General features: G+C 39.1%; 1 protein-coding gene across 2 annotated transcripts in view; it reads right to left on the bottom strand.

Annotated features, from left to right (window-relative positions):
* Positions 1 to 17,167, bottom strand: part of MYOM1 (myomesin 1) — a 78,902-nt gene that overhangs the window by 22,611 nt on the left and 39,124 nt on the right. The window contains exons 16-25 of one of the 2 annotated variants that reach the window (XM_075084763.1): positions 16,600 to 16,774; positions 14,455 to 14,576; positions 13,203 to 13,529; positions 11,428 to 11,624; positions 10,545 to 10,671; positions 9,609 to 9,793; positions 8,442 to 8,556; positions 3,418 to 3,574; positions 2,381 to 2,487; positions 2,224 to 2,268 (exon numbers count right to left, since the gene is read on the bottom strand). In XM_075084763.1, the coding sequence (XP_074940864.1) occupies positions 2,224 to 2,268; positions 2,381 to 2,487; positions 3,418 to 3,574; positions 8,442 to 8,556; positions 9,609 to 9,793; positions 10,545 to 10,671; positions 11,428 to 11,624; positions 13,203 to 13,529; positions 14,455 to 14,576; positions 16,600 to 16,774 (1,557 nt within the window). The remainder of the gene's footprint in view (positions 1 to 2,223; positions 2,269 to 2,380; positions 2,488 to 3,417; positions 3,575 to 8,441; positions 8,557 to 9,608; positions 9,794 to 10,544; positions 10,672 to 11,427; positions 11,625 to 13,202; positions 13,530 to 14,454; positions 14,577 to 16,599; positions 16,775 to 17,167) is intronic. The other variant, XM_075084766.1, reaches the window with a different exon arrangement.

Raw genomic sequence — 17,167 nt, 5'->3', positions numbered from 1 at the left:
CTGTGAAGCTTCCTCACCCAGCACATCACTTTGCTTGTAAGAAACAAAAGGAATCTCACATGTTGCATAATTTCTTAAAACAAAGCGACTGAAATGCTACAGGAGCCAGTGGAAGCAAGAGGGGGAGGGTGTGAATTGGCATCAGGCTGCACTGCTTTTGTCTCACTGTCAGCTCTATGGCAATTTTAAACCCTGACTTGATTTGCATGTAATTAACTATGAATACTTTATTCTAACATGGAAGAGAGGAAGGTATCTCAGAAGCCATTAAATAAAGGGCTGAAAGTATTCAAAAGGATTCTTTTTTGGGAAACGGCTGTTCACCCCCCAGCCCAAAAGAACTGGATGAATCTGCATTACAGTCCTCCACGAGCAAAAGTCTTATTTAAAAATATTTCCATAAGCACCAACTGACAGCTACTTTAGGCATTTTCCAGCCATCGTGCTTACAGGGATTTACAGCCTATTTGTATAGCATCACAAATTACCATGAGCACTTGACAGGGAGTCCTTGGGCAGTTGCTAAATTGAAGAGTTGGAACAATTTATTTTTACCTAGCACCAATACGCTATCGTGCCCATACGTAGTTGCATTCTGTAAGGCTGCATTATTCAAGCAACTCATTTTCCCATGGAGTGACTGGCTGCAGATGTTTTTAAGCAGAAGTTACAATTAAATGCAGTTCAGAAGTACAAAGCAACATGCAAGAGCTTATGCGGAATCAGAAATGCCTAGCAACTAGAAGAAAATAGAAAATTATTTTTCACAGAGAATTTGAGTAACCCTCAAACAGCTTGTCTGGAGATATGACTAGTTTCATGTTGATCCATAGGAGCTCATTATTATTATTCTGGCCTCATAGCCATAGACAGGTGTACCTTAACCCCTAATTATAATATTTTTTTTTTAGTGTCCACAGGGTCTAGAGTGGTCAAAGCAAGTAAGACAGTTTCCTCCTTGAGGATGCGTTCTGCAGTGATCTCCCTTTTTGCCTGTGCCTCCTGGAAGCTCACGCACAGCTAGACGTGTACAGTTACCTAACATGAGGCAAAAAAGAAGACATGGTCTTTGTCCTGAGGAGTTTATTTTGAGACATTAGTTATGAACACAGAGGGTGGAAGAGCACCCAGAAGAGAAGAGTTGAGGCAAGTAAGGACATATGACAACACTAAGATTTTGTGATGACTAACTTTCAGTGTGAAGATATAATTAAGAGGAAACAACTGGGAGGAGCGGGAGTGAACAAGGGGATGCTTGGGCTGTTATTAAGCTGTCCAAAGGTGATACAATATGTTGGTAATTGTAGAAGCTGATATGGAAAAGACGAAGAAGGAAATGAGAAAGAGAGATGATGCGGGCAAAAAGACAGGCCATTTCTGTGGCCAAGCTTTGACAGGGCTGAGAGGCACGATGTAGGCTGAGCTGGCAGACGTGCCACCGGTGCATGCACAAAGCTGGAGATGTTAAAACACAGGCAAGAGTTTTAGTGCCTGGAACGGAGAAGAAGAGAGCGCAGTGAGAGAAAAGGAGACAAGGTTTAGGTCTTATCTTGTTGTGTGTATTAAGATTCATTATAAAATCCAATTTATTATTTTTTCAATTATTGATGTTACATTCCAATGAAAATAACCAAGTTGTGCTACTACCAGGATATCACAAAAGTATAGGGGGTCTGTGGAGTTGACAGAAATACCATCCCAAGCAGAAGGAAGGATGTCCATAATGTCAAGTGTTACAGGAAAGAAGAAGGGAATGAATTTCAGTAGGAAAATTCTGTATATATAGATCATTATAGATTAATTTACTACAGTTGCCTGTTTTATTAACCTTAAATTTAACTTGTGCTAACTTCAGTTAGAGTAAAGATAGAGAATTTTTCAAACTGAGGTTTTCAAATCAGGTTAGGTATACTGAGTAAGTATAAAAGGCTGGTCTGCAGAAGAAACAAAGCCTGTGGGATACTTATTTTCAAACTGTTATATAGATATTATATGCCTAGTCCAGTAGTCTGCAACAAATTGGGAAGAACATTAGTAATACTGATAATAAATATAAATGTACCAAAAGAAAGAGTTAAAACAAAAGGAATCTTAGACTTTCAATTGAAAACCACTTTCACTTGAAATTACTATAGTGACTTTCCTACTTGATGGTGGCAGGAGCTTTGTGACCCCCCCACTGCATGCAAAACTCTCCCCCACATGCATGTTTGATTCACTTACTTGGGAATTTGCGTTCATGGCTCAGAGCAAGTAGGCGTTTCATTTCTGCAAAAGACGTAAGAGAAATAATATGAGATGTGCATGCCTTATGGATCTGAGAGACACAGCAGCAGGGAAAAACAGATGTGAAAGCAAAACAAGCATGCTTCATAAATACCTTCCTCATCAATTGTGTGGCTTGATGAAACTCCATCAGTGTCTGTAACAACACAAGAGTAAATTCCCAAATCATCTTCTCCAAGATCCTTAAAGGTAGCTTTTGACCTTTAGGGGAAAAAAAGCATTTTGAGAAAAAGATTAGATCAGTCTGAACAAAAACCCTCATCTCTCATTCATGTCTATAACACCAGATAAAAATAGTCTTGTATTAGCTTTTGCTCAGACCGAACAGGCAAATGCAGGGCTCTGCCAGTATAAACCAGGGTAGGTCCTACTGTGTGTGGCACAAATGGAGATGGCACAACTCTCAGATAGTGCCAAAACCACTGAAGATAGCTAGTTTAACCTAGCTCAAGCATGCTTAAAAACATGTTGTCAAGTCTTTGATGGGCGTGAAAGGATACTGTAAGTACAGGGTGATTCAATTTTCACATGCAATAGCAAGAGCGTGGTGAGCCACCATTTCTTTCTATATGGTTTCTATAATTAGAAGAACACATAGGTACTTCATAGGCTGAACCTGTCCTTTTGGCATTTCTTCCTCTCTGTTAAAAGCCTGAAGAAACAGGGTAGGCTAGTAGAGCATTACAGAAGCTCCCAAATCAGGCCGTGGTGATGCTGTCATAAGAGAGTCCTGCTTACTCCAGCACCTCTGAATATTGCAACACTGTTACGTGGTAAAAGTATTTTGCAAGCAGCCAGATAATTTTATCCTTTGGAGACTTAAAATAATAACAATAGGAATAATAATAATTTGCCTTGATTGACAGGCTACAAGACGACAAAGATTTTCTCTCCCTATGCCCAAACATAACTCAATTGCCTGAACAGGGAGCCTGACTCATTCTGTGCAAGCTACAATTTCCAAATGGTCTGCATATGGACCTGTGGGAGAATGACATACTCATAAAGTAGCCTTCCAGTAACAGAAGCAGGTGTAATTCTTACTGAGGTCATACATTGAAAAAGATGGATTTCTGCGACCAGCCTAGATCTCTAAAACGCAAGAGTATTTCTACCCACGAGGGTTCTTACTTTCCGCCTTTGGTATCGATGTTCAGTCGAGAGTCATCCTCAATTGGTTCATAATTCTTGGACCACACGAACTTAGAGTTTGGAGACATCTGATCACATTCAAAGTTCAAGGAAATGACTCCATTGTCATCTACATCAACCACCACTTCCTTGGTTCCTGAAAGGCCAGAACAAGGTGACTCCACTTTCTCAGAGAAGCCAGCAAACATATTTATACAGGTATCATTCATAGGGTAGATTAAACAAATCCTTGCCATTTTCTCAGTCATCACGTAAATTGCTGCAAACATTGGCATCCTCAGCCTCTGATTCACAAGAACATTTCTTTTTCTTATCCATAAAAATAAGGAACTGATTAAAGAGCATCGTAAATCAACTGATTTATTTGAGCAAGTGTAAGCACACATGAGAGTTATGATATTTGCTCTGGAAAAAACCTGAAGGGGAAAAAAAAGCAAGCCTCTAAATCCACTAAATGTTTGCAATATTAAATAGCAATATTTTCCATGTAAGGGGTAGCCAGAGCTTTCATTATGCAGCAATAATTTCTTAGTCCCTAACAAGGTAAGAGCTCTAAAGGGAATACCATGTGCAAATGTGGGGTTTTGAAGAGGTGCAGGAGGCAGAAGTGGAAACAATTGAGTTGCCCCATCAGGACTCACTTGTGCAACTGAGGCACATTTTCAGTGACTCTGGCTTCACTCCAGGAGGTTGGTTTAATTGCTGTGCTTGGCACCCGGCCCTGCCGCCGTCTGCAGGATTAATCCTGGGCCCACAAAGGGAGTGAATATTTGCAATTAGCTGCTTAAATTGCCCACCCTGTTTTGCCAGTACCTACACTTCTTGAGCTGGATAAGGTGACCCAGTTTGTCCTTTAAAAGGCCCTGGGGATGAATGCTAGATCAGAAACCTGAAGGCACCTCTATCCTGCCCCCTCACACCCCGGTCAAGCTGAGGGAATTTTGTCTGGGATTGGGGCAGCTTGGTGAGCTCGTCATCTGTGGCATTAACTTTCATTTCAGCAACTTGTCTGGGAATGTCAGGGAGAGCGTGCACGCCGAGAGGTGCTGGAGAACATCCAGCCTCCTTTTCTGAACAGCTCTGAGCTGGATCTTGCATCTGAATAGGGCACTCGTGTTGTATTACTTAGCTTAAGACAAGGCTGGGCTGCCCAGAATGCTAATGACACGCTTTCTTCACAATGTGTTGTACCTTAAAGACAAGAGCCTTATTCCTGACATTGAGATTAAATGCTTTATTTTCAGCATAATTCTTAATAAGCCTCAAGCATGCAAACTGATTTCTGTTTCATCATCCTAATACTATACACGTCCTTTCCAGCACTGTGAGTACCTCCTGTAATGTCAATTATTTGTGTGCACACAGCTTTCTTAGTCTTTATCATTTGCCATAACCATTTAATGAAAGATGAGATTGATATTTCCATTTTGGTACTGCTATTTACCAGCCCTTGCAGTAATGGAGCACGTTAACTACCAATATATGATAAATGAAGTCTGAGGGTCTACAAATATTTTACTAGGCAGCAGCATATTTGCAAATTTTTTATAATTTAATTTATTATATGCAAACTCATCACTTGACATTTCATTAGTGTTTAGTTTCCTGTAGATCATTAGCACTTGAATCTTTTGATGTCAGTTTATGCAATGTGCAAAGAATTACAGGCAGAAGGTTCATTTGAAGGACAGAATCTTTTGTATTTGTTTTCAAGTATTCTCATTATAATAACAAGGCATAGCATTTATTTTCAGAACTGATGATGGCGTTTACCTCTAATATTTATGTGAGTGAAAAAAAAGTATCTTTAAATTACTGATCAGAGGTCTCTACCTATCCTACAAAGTGGAACCAAAGAGGCTGCCATAGTAGTAGTGGTCTTAATTTTCCTCCTCTAAATAGCTTGTTGGTTTCAACATATCATCCAGAGCTTCTCTTAAAGTCATCATAAGAAATAAAATACTTAGATGTCATATCAAATTCCATTTATCTGAGCATTTCATTGCATTGAAAGGAAAGAGATGACATGAAGATAAAGCAGACAGCTTCAAAACACTAGAGTTAATAGCATAATTTTTGAATACAGCTAGTCAGAAAAGTTGAATGGGACAAGGTTTAATTAATTTCTGAGGTTCAAGCCCTTCTCAAATGCCTGATGCAGGATCAGAATCTAATTTTGCTTTGCACCAAGATGCACAAGGACTAAGGGCAACAATGGGGAAGAGTTGCAGTCTGCTCTTAGTTTTCCCCTGCTTCCTGTGAGGTGTCCACACACTGAAATGCTTTTGTGTAAAGACAAAGTTACAGCTCAAAAATAGCCTGGTTTGGTATTTGTTTATGCGGATGGCTTTTTAAATTTAATTTTAGAAGATAACTGTAAAAATTAAATGTGTTTTTCAAACAAGAGAAAGTGGACGCGAAGTATTGCATCATTATATTTACGCTTTTCACTGGATAGAGTCAATTGGTACCATTCATATTAAAGCAAATATTTTCATTCAGGATATTATTTACTTACATTCTTTGATTAGAAAGCTCAGTCATCTGGCGATTTTACACATTTGCCAAAAGCAACATTCCAGCAGGAATTGTCTAGAGAGACCTGACAATATTTTGTCTCTATCCAAGGTGGTAATAAAGGCATCATTCATTGGGCAACACCAAAAGATTTGTGGCAATTTTTAAAAAATGGTGTGATTGTTCTTGAGATTTGTGTGGTTTGAGTGAGAAAGGTGGAAGCCTGCCCAAGAAACTGCTTTCTTAAATAATTGTTTTTAATAAGCCTTTTGTCCTTTCTTAATGCTTTTAAGAAGCTTAGCTTAGTGGATGCCGTACCTGCAGATCTCAGCTCAAAATATGGGTCAACCAGATTTGTACAAGTAAATAATTTTCAGCTTCCCTGAGATTTCACTGGGCCAAACCCTGACTTTCCTGTGATCCCTCAGACATCACACCTCTGAACCCAAGCCTCGCTTGCCAAAGGGCCATGACCTGGAGATGTACCTCCTTCTCTAACAGTGTGGTCTGTAAACCAAATGTTCTGCTCAAGTTCATATTGCCAGGTGGGCATGTGCCTCATTTGAGTGAACATTGAAAAAGCTGTACAAATTTTTTTTTGTCATGATGATCACCTTCACAAGAGTTTATGTTCATACGTTTTTAATTGTCATGGTATGACCAATCCTTTATTTAGCACATTTGAAGATTGTTATCATAACAAGTTTTTATCAAAAGTCTGACAGATAGCTATTAACCCTCAAAGAAAATGGATTAGTAAAGCCAAAAGTTTAGTAGTAACAGTGGTTTGATCCTCTTTTTAGCAGTGGTTTCTGCATATAAGCTGTTTTCAAGAATGAGTTTCTAAGTTTTGCCTTACTCTGCTTGCAGGTGGTGGAAAAAGCCCTAGTGCTTCAGCAGCTTGTAGATCTGAAATTATGGCTATAGTGTTTTTGAAAAGTCCTGTCCCAAGCCCTTCTCACTCACACACTTATCTTTTTTTGTCCTCATATCCCAGTCTTACACACTCTCAAATTACCATCTACTCCTTCCAGTCCCTTCTTCCCATCCCAGCCTCACTAGCCCTCCACCCAGTCTCCACATTCTGAGTTTTCCAGTTCTTTTACACCCCCCAGCTTCAGACCTTCTTCTTAAGATCTTCTTGACTTACAGCCTCACTGAGAGCTAAGTCAAGGCTTCTTAGGATTTTTGCTGCCCTGGTCATAAGGGCCAGGCATATATGAGAAACGGGCCAGTGCTGCTGCAGGACAAGGAGATGTAAAATTGGACCTGGGAGTCAGAAACAGGGGAAGAATCCCAGGGAATTGCTCCTGAGGCAGCCAGGGTGGGAATGGGAACTGATGATCGCTGGCCATGCTTGCTCAACTCTTCACAGTCAATACCATCCCAAATAAACCCTGACTATTACTCCAGGCAGAAGCAGCTATCAAGCTGACCATGTAGGCAGGGTAGGCAGCTGTTTGCCTGGGGAGACACCTCTGTTGCCTATGCCCCTGCACTGCTACTCATGCTCCCACATTGTTCTGCGTGCCCACTGCCTGCCTTTATTCCTGTTCTTTTAGGGCTGTTAGAAATCTTCCTAGGTGGGATCAGATATGAGAGTGTGCAGGCAGAGTAAGAGAACTTGTCAGAGGCAAAGAGGGTGTATGGTGGTTCCAGGCTGCGTCGTACCCCTGGACCTTGTTGCGTCATACTAACTTTATACTAGATTAGGTCGAAATATCTGGGAGTTCCTTTTTCCACCTTGTAGGACCCTCAACTTCTAAAATAGTCTGTAGATGAGAAGCCATAAGCCCATGCTTGCATTTTCTGTTAGGGACTTTGTGACAAAAGGTGTTGACTCTGATCAAAGTCACCTATGTTACCTGTTGTAGCTAAATAAAACTCAGGGGTTTTCTGAAGTTCCAGGTGTGGAGATTCTGCCTCTTCACTGGTTCCCATGTTTCATGCTGGCATTATAGACATGCTGGAGCCAGCCTTCAAGGATGACCCCAGCAAACAGTTGCACTTGAATTCCTACTGAAGGTGGTCTCCAAAATTACTTCTTTATGTTTTTAAAGCCAAGAGAAAATAGTAATTTCTTTTACCCTTTTCTCAGGCACATTACATAAGTTAAAGAAAGGAGAGAGAGAAAATAAACAGCTGGTTTACTATAGGAAGGGCAAAGTCTACATCTGTAGAATGTTTTGGCTGAGCTGATCTTAGTGGATCCTCTGCTTATGCATTTATCTATAGATATACACAAATCTTACATCTTTATTTTACGCTTACATTCCTGAACCTGTAGTTATAGTAAGAAAATCTGTTCAGACCATATAATATACCGGAGAAGAAAACAAGATATGACCCTCAACTCATTTCCTACTTAGTAAAAAAGTTTGACCTGAGAGGGGTCAGACTGTTCGCATGCAGCCTTCATGTAAACACATCGCACAAACAGAAACCTGTTTAAATATTATGAAAAAGAGGAAGTACTTAAAACAAACCTGGTCGTGTTTCAGCTATGACAGGATCTGTGACATCTGACGGTTTCCCAACACCAGCCTGGTTTGTTGCCCGCACACGAAACACATAGCTCATACCTTCTTTTAAGCCACCTATCTGGAGGAATCAAATATACATACATGCACGATGTGTTACAAAACACTGATTTTAATTTCACACCTTACAATTCCAGTCTAGATGCTTGACAGTTATATTTCCTTTCTTTTTGTTTTGCTCCTTTTCCAGTTGACAAATATTTCTTCCTTGTGGTGTTTTTTTCCATTCCGGAGTGACATGACTGATCTGTTTGGCTTGCTTCTTCCTTGTATGCATAGCTAACATTTAGCATCATTAATGGCATTGATTTCTTTGCAAAAGGAACATTCTTACTGGAACAGGATGTTTTTAACTCATGTACCTTGACCTCTGAAACACCATAGTCTTTTACTGCAGGTAGATCTGGCTTTTAAAAATTAAATTATTAGAGTAATAAGCGCCAGCCACACCCGTTTAGAAACAGGAGGGCATTTAATTGTACAGGGTTAATTGTAGTGGCTTAAGGAATCATACTGACATTGTAACACCTGCAAATACTCCTTTAAAACATATATGAAAGGATCACACTTAAAAGTGAGTTGTCCTTCAAATATTCTGAAAAGCATACAAATAGAAAACCTGCTTAAGACGTATCTCTAGAATACAGATACAGCTGATCCCTTATTTAGCAGTCATTCCACAAAATGATGTAGCATAATAGTGCAAAAAGCTTGGGTTTAACTTGCCATGAAATGTGAGGAGAGGGTACTTTGGTTAGAAAGAATCACCTGCCACATTATCACAGCATTTGTTTTTGTGCCATCTGTTTTTGTGTCGTGATACCTATTTTGCCCTTTGAACTAGAAAATGCTAGGGTTGCCTCCTGCATTATAAGAATGGTATTTGGTTTTAGCAGGGCTTTCTTTTATTTTTAGGCTTGTCATACCAGATTTTCTTCTGAGTTACTGTCCTGTCTCACTATACAGGCATTACACGTGTCTGTCCTCAGCACAATATAAACCACTATGTATTTCATACAAATGGAACCATGATCAGCACAGGATGATCCTATCGAAGGCTAACTTCCTCAAGATTATACTGTTATACCAGTATCAGAATCTTAAGCTATTTACCTTCAAGAATTTCTTTTGAAGTAGCTTCTCATTGACGCTTCTCCAATGTTCCTCCTTTGCTTGAGTTTCCTTCATATCAACATAATAACCAGCTATGGGACTACGACCAGTATAAACTGGTTCCTTCCACAGTAAAACCAAAGAGTCCTTCCTAACTTCTGTGCATGTAACATCATGGGGTGGCCCTGAAAAGTAAGAGTAAAAGTTGGAGTTGTGGTATCAAATAAATCCCAAAAGGGCTAATGCATAAGATTTCAAAAACCAAAGCCAGACACCATGTTGTACACCCAGAGCTGACGTAACACGTGCAGCTCCTGTGTATCACATCTAAAGCCAATATAAATACAACCCATGACTATTAAAAATACTAGCCAAAAAAACAATCCAATTTGTTGAGATCTGGTATCTTGATCAAATATTCCTGATCAAACAAAAACAACAAATAATCTCCAAACTCAAGGAAATAAGTTAATGATTAAGCTAATGTGCTGCTTCAGGGACTGCTCTAAAGTCCACTGAAGTCAACAGAGGTTGTTTTCATTCATTTCAATGAGTGCTAAAAGGCACTCATTTTTGGCCTTTGCAGCGATACACTAAGACAAGCGTTACAGGACGTCATTCTTCTCTGTCTTGTACCTTAGGCAGGTATTTATGTCTAACATTTAATCTAGGAAGCAAAGTGGCAGACACAGTACAGAAACCAACCCTGAAAGATAAAGAAAATACAAGCTGCTTGTAAAATGCTACTGATTAAATGGGGATTGTTTAATGCATCAGTGTAAATGCACTAAATCAAAGTGATGGAGCTTCAAGCTTGGGTATGAACTGCAGTGCCCATTGACTCCCCTGGAAACTGAAGTCATTGAGAACTTAGATAATCAGTCACAGAGCACCCTTGGGCTGTGAATAACCTCCGCCTCCCACACAGGATCCTACCAGGTACAGCAATGGTCCATTCTTCACATTTGAATGGCTGGCTGGGTAGGGAGGGTGTCCCAACCCCAGCCAGGTTAGCAGCAGCCACCTGGAACTGGTACACCATGTTTTCCTTCAGGTTTTGAATCTGCAGAATCAATAAAATGGTGCTTATTAACTTTACATTAAGGCTTTAGGAGAAAGTCGCGATGACAATTATTTGAGATGTGAGCATGCTTTTAAGTGCCTGAAGAAATGAAAGCATTATTGACATCATATATACGGTGATAACTATCTTTGCTTTTCCTCTAATCGGTGAAGTGTACATGAATGGTCTTAACACGCTCAACCCCTTTTCCAAGTGACAGACACTTTGGTAGTCAGGGAGGGAGCAGGGTATTGCTCAACAATCATACTAATCTGTCTCATGGTACAGAGCAAGTTCACTTGAGGCAAGAGTTGTCCCCACAGCAGGGTGAAACTCAGTCGTGGCATTGGTTTTCATATGTAAAGCAGCTCAATGAGATTGTAGCTAGCACTATCTCTAAATTGGGCCCAGAACTAATCACGGACCACAGCTGACACAGAACTGGTTCCAGCACCAGCAAACACTGGGGTAGGTCCACCAAGCCCAGTAGGAATGCCATTTGTTGTGAGGGCCTCACTTACAAAAATTCAGGCTATGTCTAGAACAGTGCATTCAGAGATGACGGTGCCAGACTAACAGATAAGTGGACAAATAATTTTGCAGAGAAGTTTAACAGAGCTAAATAAATTTGTCATCATGGATATAAAACCCTCTGAAAAGCAATCTGTACAGTGAATCATAATTCATCCCAATCTGTGAGATATGTTTTGGAAATACTGTCTGCACCCACAGCGATAACAGAAGTTAACCTCTTACCCTGTATGCCCTCTCACTGATGGCCTTAATGTTGGCCTCCATCCATTTCCCAGGAACTCCATCAACCACTTCACGATAGTTCACGTAGTAGCCGGTAACTTCAGTTCCACCAGTGGCTTTAGGTTGTTTCCATCCTAATACCATTGAGTCACGAACACTCTCAAGTACCATGATGTCATAAGGTGGAGATGGGGCAGCTGTTTCAACATGAATAATACATAAGCAGGAAGTAATATTTCAGTAGTCAGACTGGCATTCAATTACTATATTCAGGTGGCTCCCATCCTGCATTTCCTAATTAGGACAATATTTATTTGGTCAAGGGAAGTTTCTAGAGTTGGAATAAGAAATGCAGGATAAAAGCTTCCATAAACCAAATGAAAAAGTCCAAACTGCATAGGCATTAGTTTTCAGGATCATTTGTTTTTTGAAAAGCAAGCTGATACATAGCGAAAAAATGTGTTGCACTTGCAGCTCTGATGTAAGTGATCAGGACTAGCTTTAAAACTGTGAAAAATGAGGAACTAAAACTAACATCACAGGAAAAGTAAAAGAATTGGAGATGCAATGATTTGTTTTCTTTTGCTGAATCCAAACACTTTTTCACACATATAATATTAATTGTAGGTCCTTTTTTTAAAATAGGTCCACATTCTTTCCGTCTGAGAATGTAGTCTATATGTTCAGGATTTTTTTTCTTTTCTATTTATACACTGTGCAAGTTTTATCATTGCACCCATCAGATGATCTTACCTTAATGGAAGGAAGCATGATCATAGGCACTGTAGACTGACCAGAAATGGAACACGACTGTTATTGGAACTTACATTAAAAAATTTGCTGCATAATCCTCTTTTTAATTTTTTTTTAACAGTACAGAAATAATTAACTTAATCCCAACCCTTTTCTGTATCTAGTGGGGAAATGCTTGCCCACAAGGAATATGTCATGCACCAGTGAAGAGTCCTACTTGTGACCCTGAAGACCTAATTTTGATGGAAATCCTACATCGTATATGCTTCTTTTTTTCTTTAATGTTTTATATCAGTGTCAGCTAGCCCCCAGGTGCCTCTACTTCATTTTCTGTTCAACACTTTGCGCAAGCCTTTTGAGTCTCACTTCAGAGGCCTGGGGACAAATTCAGTTCACTGGCCAGGTACCAGGACTTAAATGACATTCAAGCCCCACATTTCTCAGGCACAATGGGTGTTTAGGTGTTGACAATATTTTGTGCATATGCCTTCAACTTCATAGGTTTTCCTCGTTACATATTGCTGTCAGTCAGAGGTACAACACAACATTCATTAGCACTGTGTCTCAGAGGATAAACTGTAGTTTAGGCATAAATCCACAAAGGATCTTCATGTATGCTAACACAATACAGATATTCATGCTTACCATCATAATCAGATTTTGTTTCCTTCACACGTACGTAACCCAGAGACTAGGTAAGAAGACTCCTAACAAATTACTGAAGCGATTTGGAAATAATACAGTTTCTTGGATACATTAATATGTAGTCAAACAAGCTATTAAATTAGTAAATGGATTTATATGTTTCACTTTCAGTAGCCACTAAGTTTGTAAAGTGGTCTCTGATACCATTACATGCATAATGATCTTAACGGAGAGCTGAGCACGTAATTAATGGGTCCGATGGAAGTCGCATCACTGGAGAGCACGTTCACTCGTGGCATGGATGAGCAAAGGTTAGAGCTGTCTGAAGTGGATGTACCAAAGCAGTGAAATCTATTTTTTTTTTTTTTAACTCTCACCTGTATCTTTCTCCTTTGTCACTTTTTCCAGTGTCAAAAGATCCCTGGGTTGAGACTTACTTGCCTGCTTAGCAGCAACTTTTTGTGGTATGGATGTGACAGCGTCCTTAACAATTTCTCTCATGTTATTGTCTCCTGTACTCCCCAGTTTGTCAGAGCTGCTGGGTAGTGTGTCTCTATTAGATTTAGCATTGCATTTTAGCAAAGCATCTGTGTCAAAAATAGGCTGGGAGGACTCATGCATGCCTTCCCAGCTGGTAGTGCAGTCTGTTAGTCCACCAGCTTTACCACTCAGTTCAGGACACACACCATGAAGCAATCCTCCCCCTATAATTGCCAGGAAACAGCAAAGACATTTTGAATTAGAATACATTATTTTTTTCTTCATTTAGTCACCAAAATTAAGAAACGCATACATTGAACAATTCAGACAAAGCATGACAAATCTCAGGTTTTACACACGGAATGTTAAGCTTGAATTCACAAAAAATTTGAGATGCATAGAATACCTCTCAACCTGCACACAGGTAGTGCTCTTTTAGTAATGTCTATTTCTCAGAGCAGAAGAAATACGGAAAATTAATAGTAATCTTCTTTTGCTCCAATTATTTTAGTCTTAGATCTTCCAAGTCATATTTCTGATCCTTTCATGATGATCTCCAAAAATTCCCCTAGGCTCTAGGGTTGTGAGGTATGCAGTTTTGATACAAATGAGAGTGATGGTGTTGCAGACATGCAATTTATTTTAGCCCAATGATCTCATTAATCTTTATGGATTAGTTCAGGCAGTGGCAAACAAGTAATTCATCAACAAAGGGAGAATACATGGGGTTATAGAAGGTTTACAAAAGACACATTGCCCTGATTATTAGGTTTAGGTATGGAAACAAATTTCTTAGGGACTGACTGTATATAGGTTGGTGTGCATTACATGTGATAAATAATACCACATTACAGATTCAGAATGACATTCCATTTTCCAGGACACCTATGAAGTGAACTTGGCAGTGCTCTCTTACAGTGGTTCACAAGAAACACCTGAAGAAGACTGGATGGTGAAGGTGAACAGTCTACAAGCGTGCAGTGACTGTGAAACTATGGCTGTGAGACCATAGGAGTTATGGATAAATTATTATTTCTGGACAGCATTGTAAAATAAAACAATTAGTTACAAATAACTGCTGAAAACTTTTTTACTTAATGGAAAAAAACCCATATTTACCATTTAAAAGAGCAATGGCAAATAGCTTACCAATGGCTGCTTGCACTTCTATAGGCTCCGAATCCTGTGAAAATTCACTGAGTCCTGCTGCATTAACAGCTCTGACTCTGAAAATGTACTTCTCACCGTTGGTAAGCCCATGGCAAATGAATCTAAAACAAACCAGTGAAGGCATACTTAGAAAGTATTATGAAGACAATAAAAATCTTAAGGTGCAAAAGAAAACATTTCTTCCATAAAATTTATCCTAGTTTCTGAAAACTGAGGATAAACATGACCCTACTCACTTAAATGAGGGTCAGATAATGCAGAATTTTCTAAGCACCTCATTCACACAACGAAGGTAATGTCTAAAACTATGTCTCTTTAGACATACCATTTACCAACACTCTTTCCTTCGTAAGATTACACAAGTTTTTGTGTTACCAGAGGGTCAGCCCTACTTCTACTAGTATATAAAACCCATACTTCCTAGTGGAAACAATACAAACATCTGCAGAGATGAAGTCTGTATCTGCTTGTGGGATATCTTCATGACATAAGTAAAAGATACCTGTAGCACAAGATCCCATAATTTACTTCCAATCAGAAATGAAAAATTGCAGTGTTCAAAAAGATTACAGGGCATTATAAAAGAGCTAAAAAAAGAAAGTGTGTCTGATTTTTAATTTCACTTTCCTGCTTCTATACATAACAAAATAATGCACTACCAACATTGACATCATGCAATGATGTCCAAAGCAAATATAATGTGGAAAACAAAATGTATTTCAAAATAAAAATTTTATTTGGGGGAAAAAATAAAACCTGAATCAAAATTTTCAGAGGAGGATTTTCTCTACCCATTCTACCAGACTTCCCCAAATCATTTGCTTTCACCAGGATGTGTGCAGAAAACACATTTCAAAAGATCAAAATATACTGTATAATGCCAACTGTGAGCTACAGCTAATGCTTTGGGATTGACTCAACCAGAAAAACCAAGAGTTAACAGGCAGCCCGTGCCTGACGGCATCATACGTTGTATCGCATTGACTAAAAATGCAGTGATAGGAACCTAAGCGGTGTAGTTACATCACAATATATAGTAACTCAGAACAATATTTTTATTTCTATGGTGAATAAAGATCATGGTTCATATTTTAAAATAAGCAAACAGCACAAAACTTCACCAACACTTGATGTAACCACAATATAAAACATAGAAGTATGTATGAAATTATATAATATTGGCACATACAGCTGTTGCAATATAAATGTACAAAAGAATACTTCGAGGAAATTGTTGTGCTTGTGTCCAAGCAAGTGGGCTTTTATGTACTTTTGATATACTAAACATTTACAATGCCCTTCTAAACAGCAAGGGTGGTCCAAGAGGGTTTAGCAGAGCCTTACTTATTACATTAAGGGTTGTCATGGATAGAAATTACAGGCAAGCATAATCAGTCATAACAAGCAGGAACTGCTTCTGGATTGACATCAATCCACTTGAGATCAAGTTCTGCAATTACTCCTTTACACTCTGAAGATTGCATCCTTATTCAAACAAAACCAAATCTGATTTATCTTGCGAAGTTTAAAATCTTGATTATTTTTTCTGACTAGAGACTGAGCTTCATGTTGGTAAGAAATGTGAGTATATACCCAATATTTAAGAGTGTTCATTTATATCTTGATAATTGCAAGTGAAAGAGCAGTTAGAAATAAATATTGTTAGTGTGATATATTCCACATGTCCTCCTGACATTCTAGATATACAGTCCAGAAATATTTACAGCAGTCTTCCAAAACAGAGGACTTTGCATCCAAACATTATGCAGTTTAGTTTTCCACATTTGTAATTTCAGTAATTCCTCGCTGTGCTGTTTTTCGTCAAACAGATAGGCTGTACAATAGCTAGAACTAGCAAGCTGCTTCTCTTTTCTTCACTAGCAATGTCTATGTTTCCTCCCCCTTGACTAATTGTTTCTAATATAAAGTTTATTATAAATTCCTTTTGGACAAGACTCACAGTTTGCAATATGTTTTATAACTTCTCATGAATTTCGCCTGCAAGATTCCAGCCTGCTGGCTACCACAGAACAGTTAACTCTGCTGCTGCTAATGGCCGAAAGCACATATATCCAGCAAGTCAAAAACTGGTGACCATAATTTCAATGCTTTAAAATCCATTACCTTGTGCCTTTCACTGGATTGTTGTTGCATGGTTCCCAACGACCAGATCCAACTACACTTGACTCAATGTAGTACCCAACCAGCTCCTTGGCATCTGGAGGCTCTGTCCAAGTGACAACAACTGAGGTATCTGTATTCCTGGTTGGCATAATACGCCCAGGAGCTTTGGGAATATCTGTGGGACAGAAATAGAAATAAATTAGTGACCAGCCAGTCAAAATTTACAAATAAAATGAGTGACATTCTATTCTTTATTATATTAGCACAACTAACACAGATTTAAACCCTCAAAACTTCTGATTTTAATCGATTAATCTGACACAACAGGACAGGTTCAGCAGGTTCAAGCCTTTAACGGTGAGGTTCTGACTGACATCTCCATTGCCTATGGTTATGGGCATTTCCTTCAAATTAGATTTAGTTTATTCGTTTCTGCTGAACATCTGCACCAGAGATTGGATTTGGAGCTTTCTAAATGGGAAAATATGTTAGGTACACACTGCAGGATTTTGTGCAGCCCACGGAATAAGTCAGAAACAAATGCCCCTGTTAAGTAGCAAAATGCATC

Source organism: Phalacrocorax aristotelis, chromosome 2 (genome assembly GCF_949628215.1).
Source record: "Phalacrocorax aristotelis chromosome 2, bGulAri2.1, whole genome shotgun sequence".
Taxonomy (NCBI): domain Eukaryota; kingdom Metazoa; phylum Chordata; class Aves; order Suliformes; family Phalacrocoracidae; genus Phalacrocorax; species Phalacrocorax aristotelis.
Note: the sequence above shows the minus strand (reverse complement) of the source record. Positions and strands in the feature narration are given on the sequence as shown.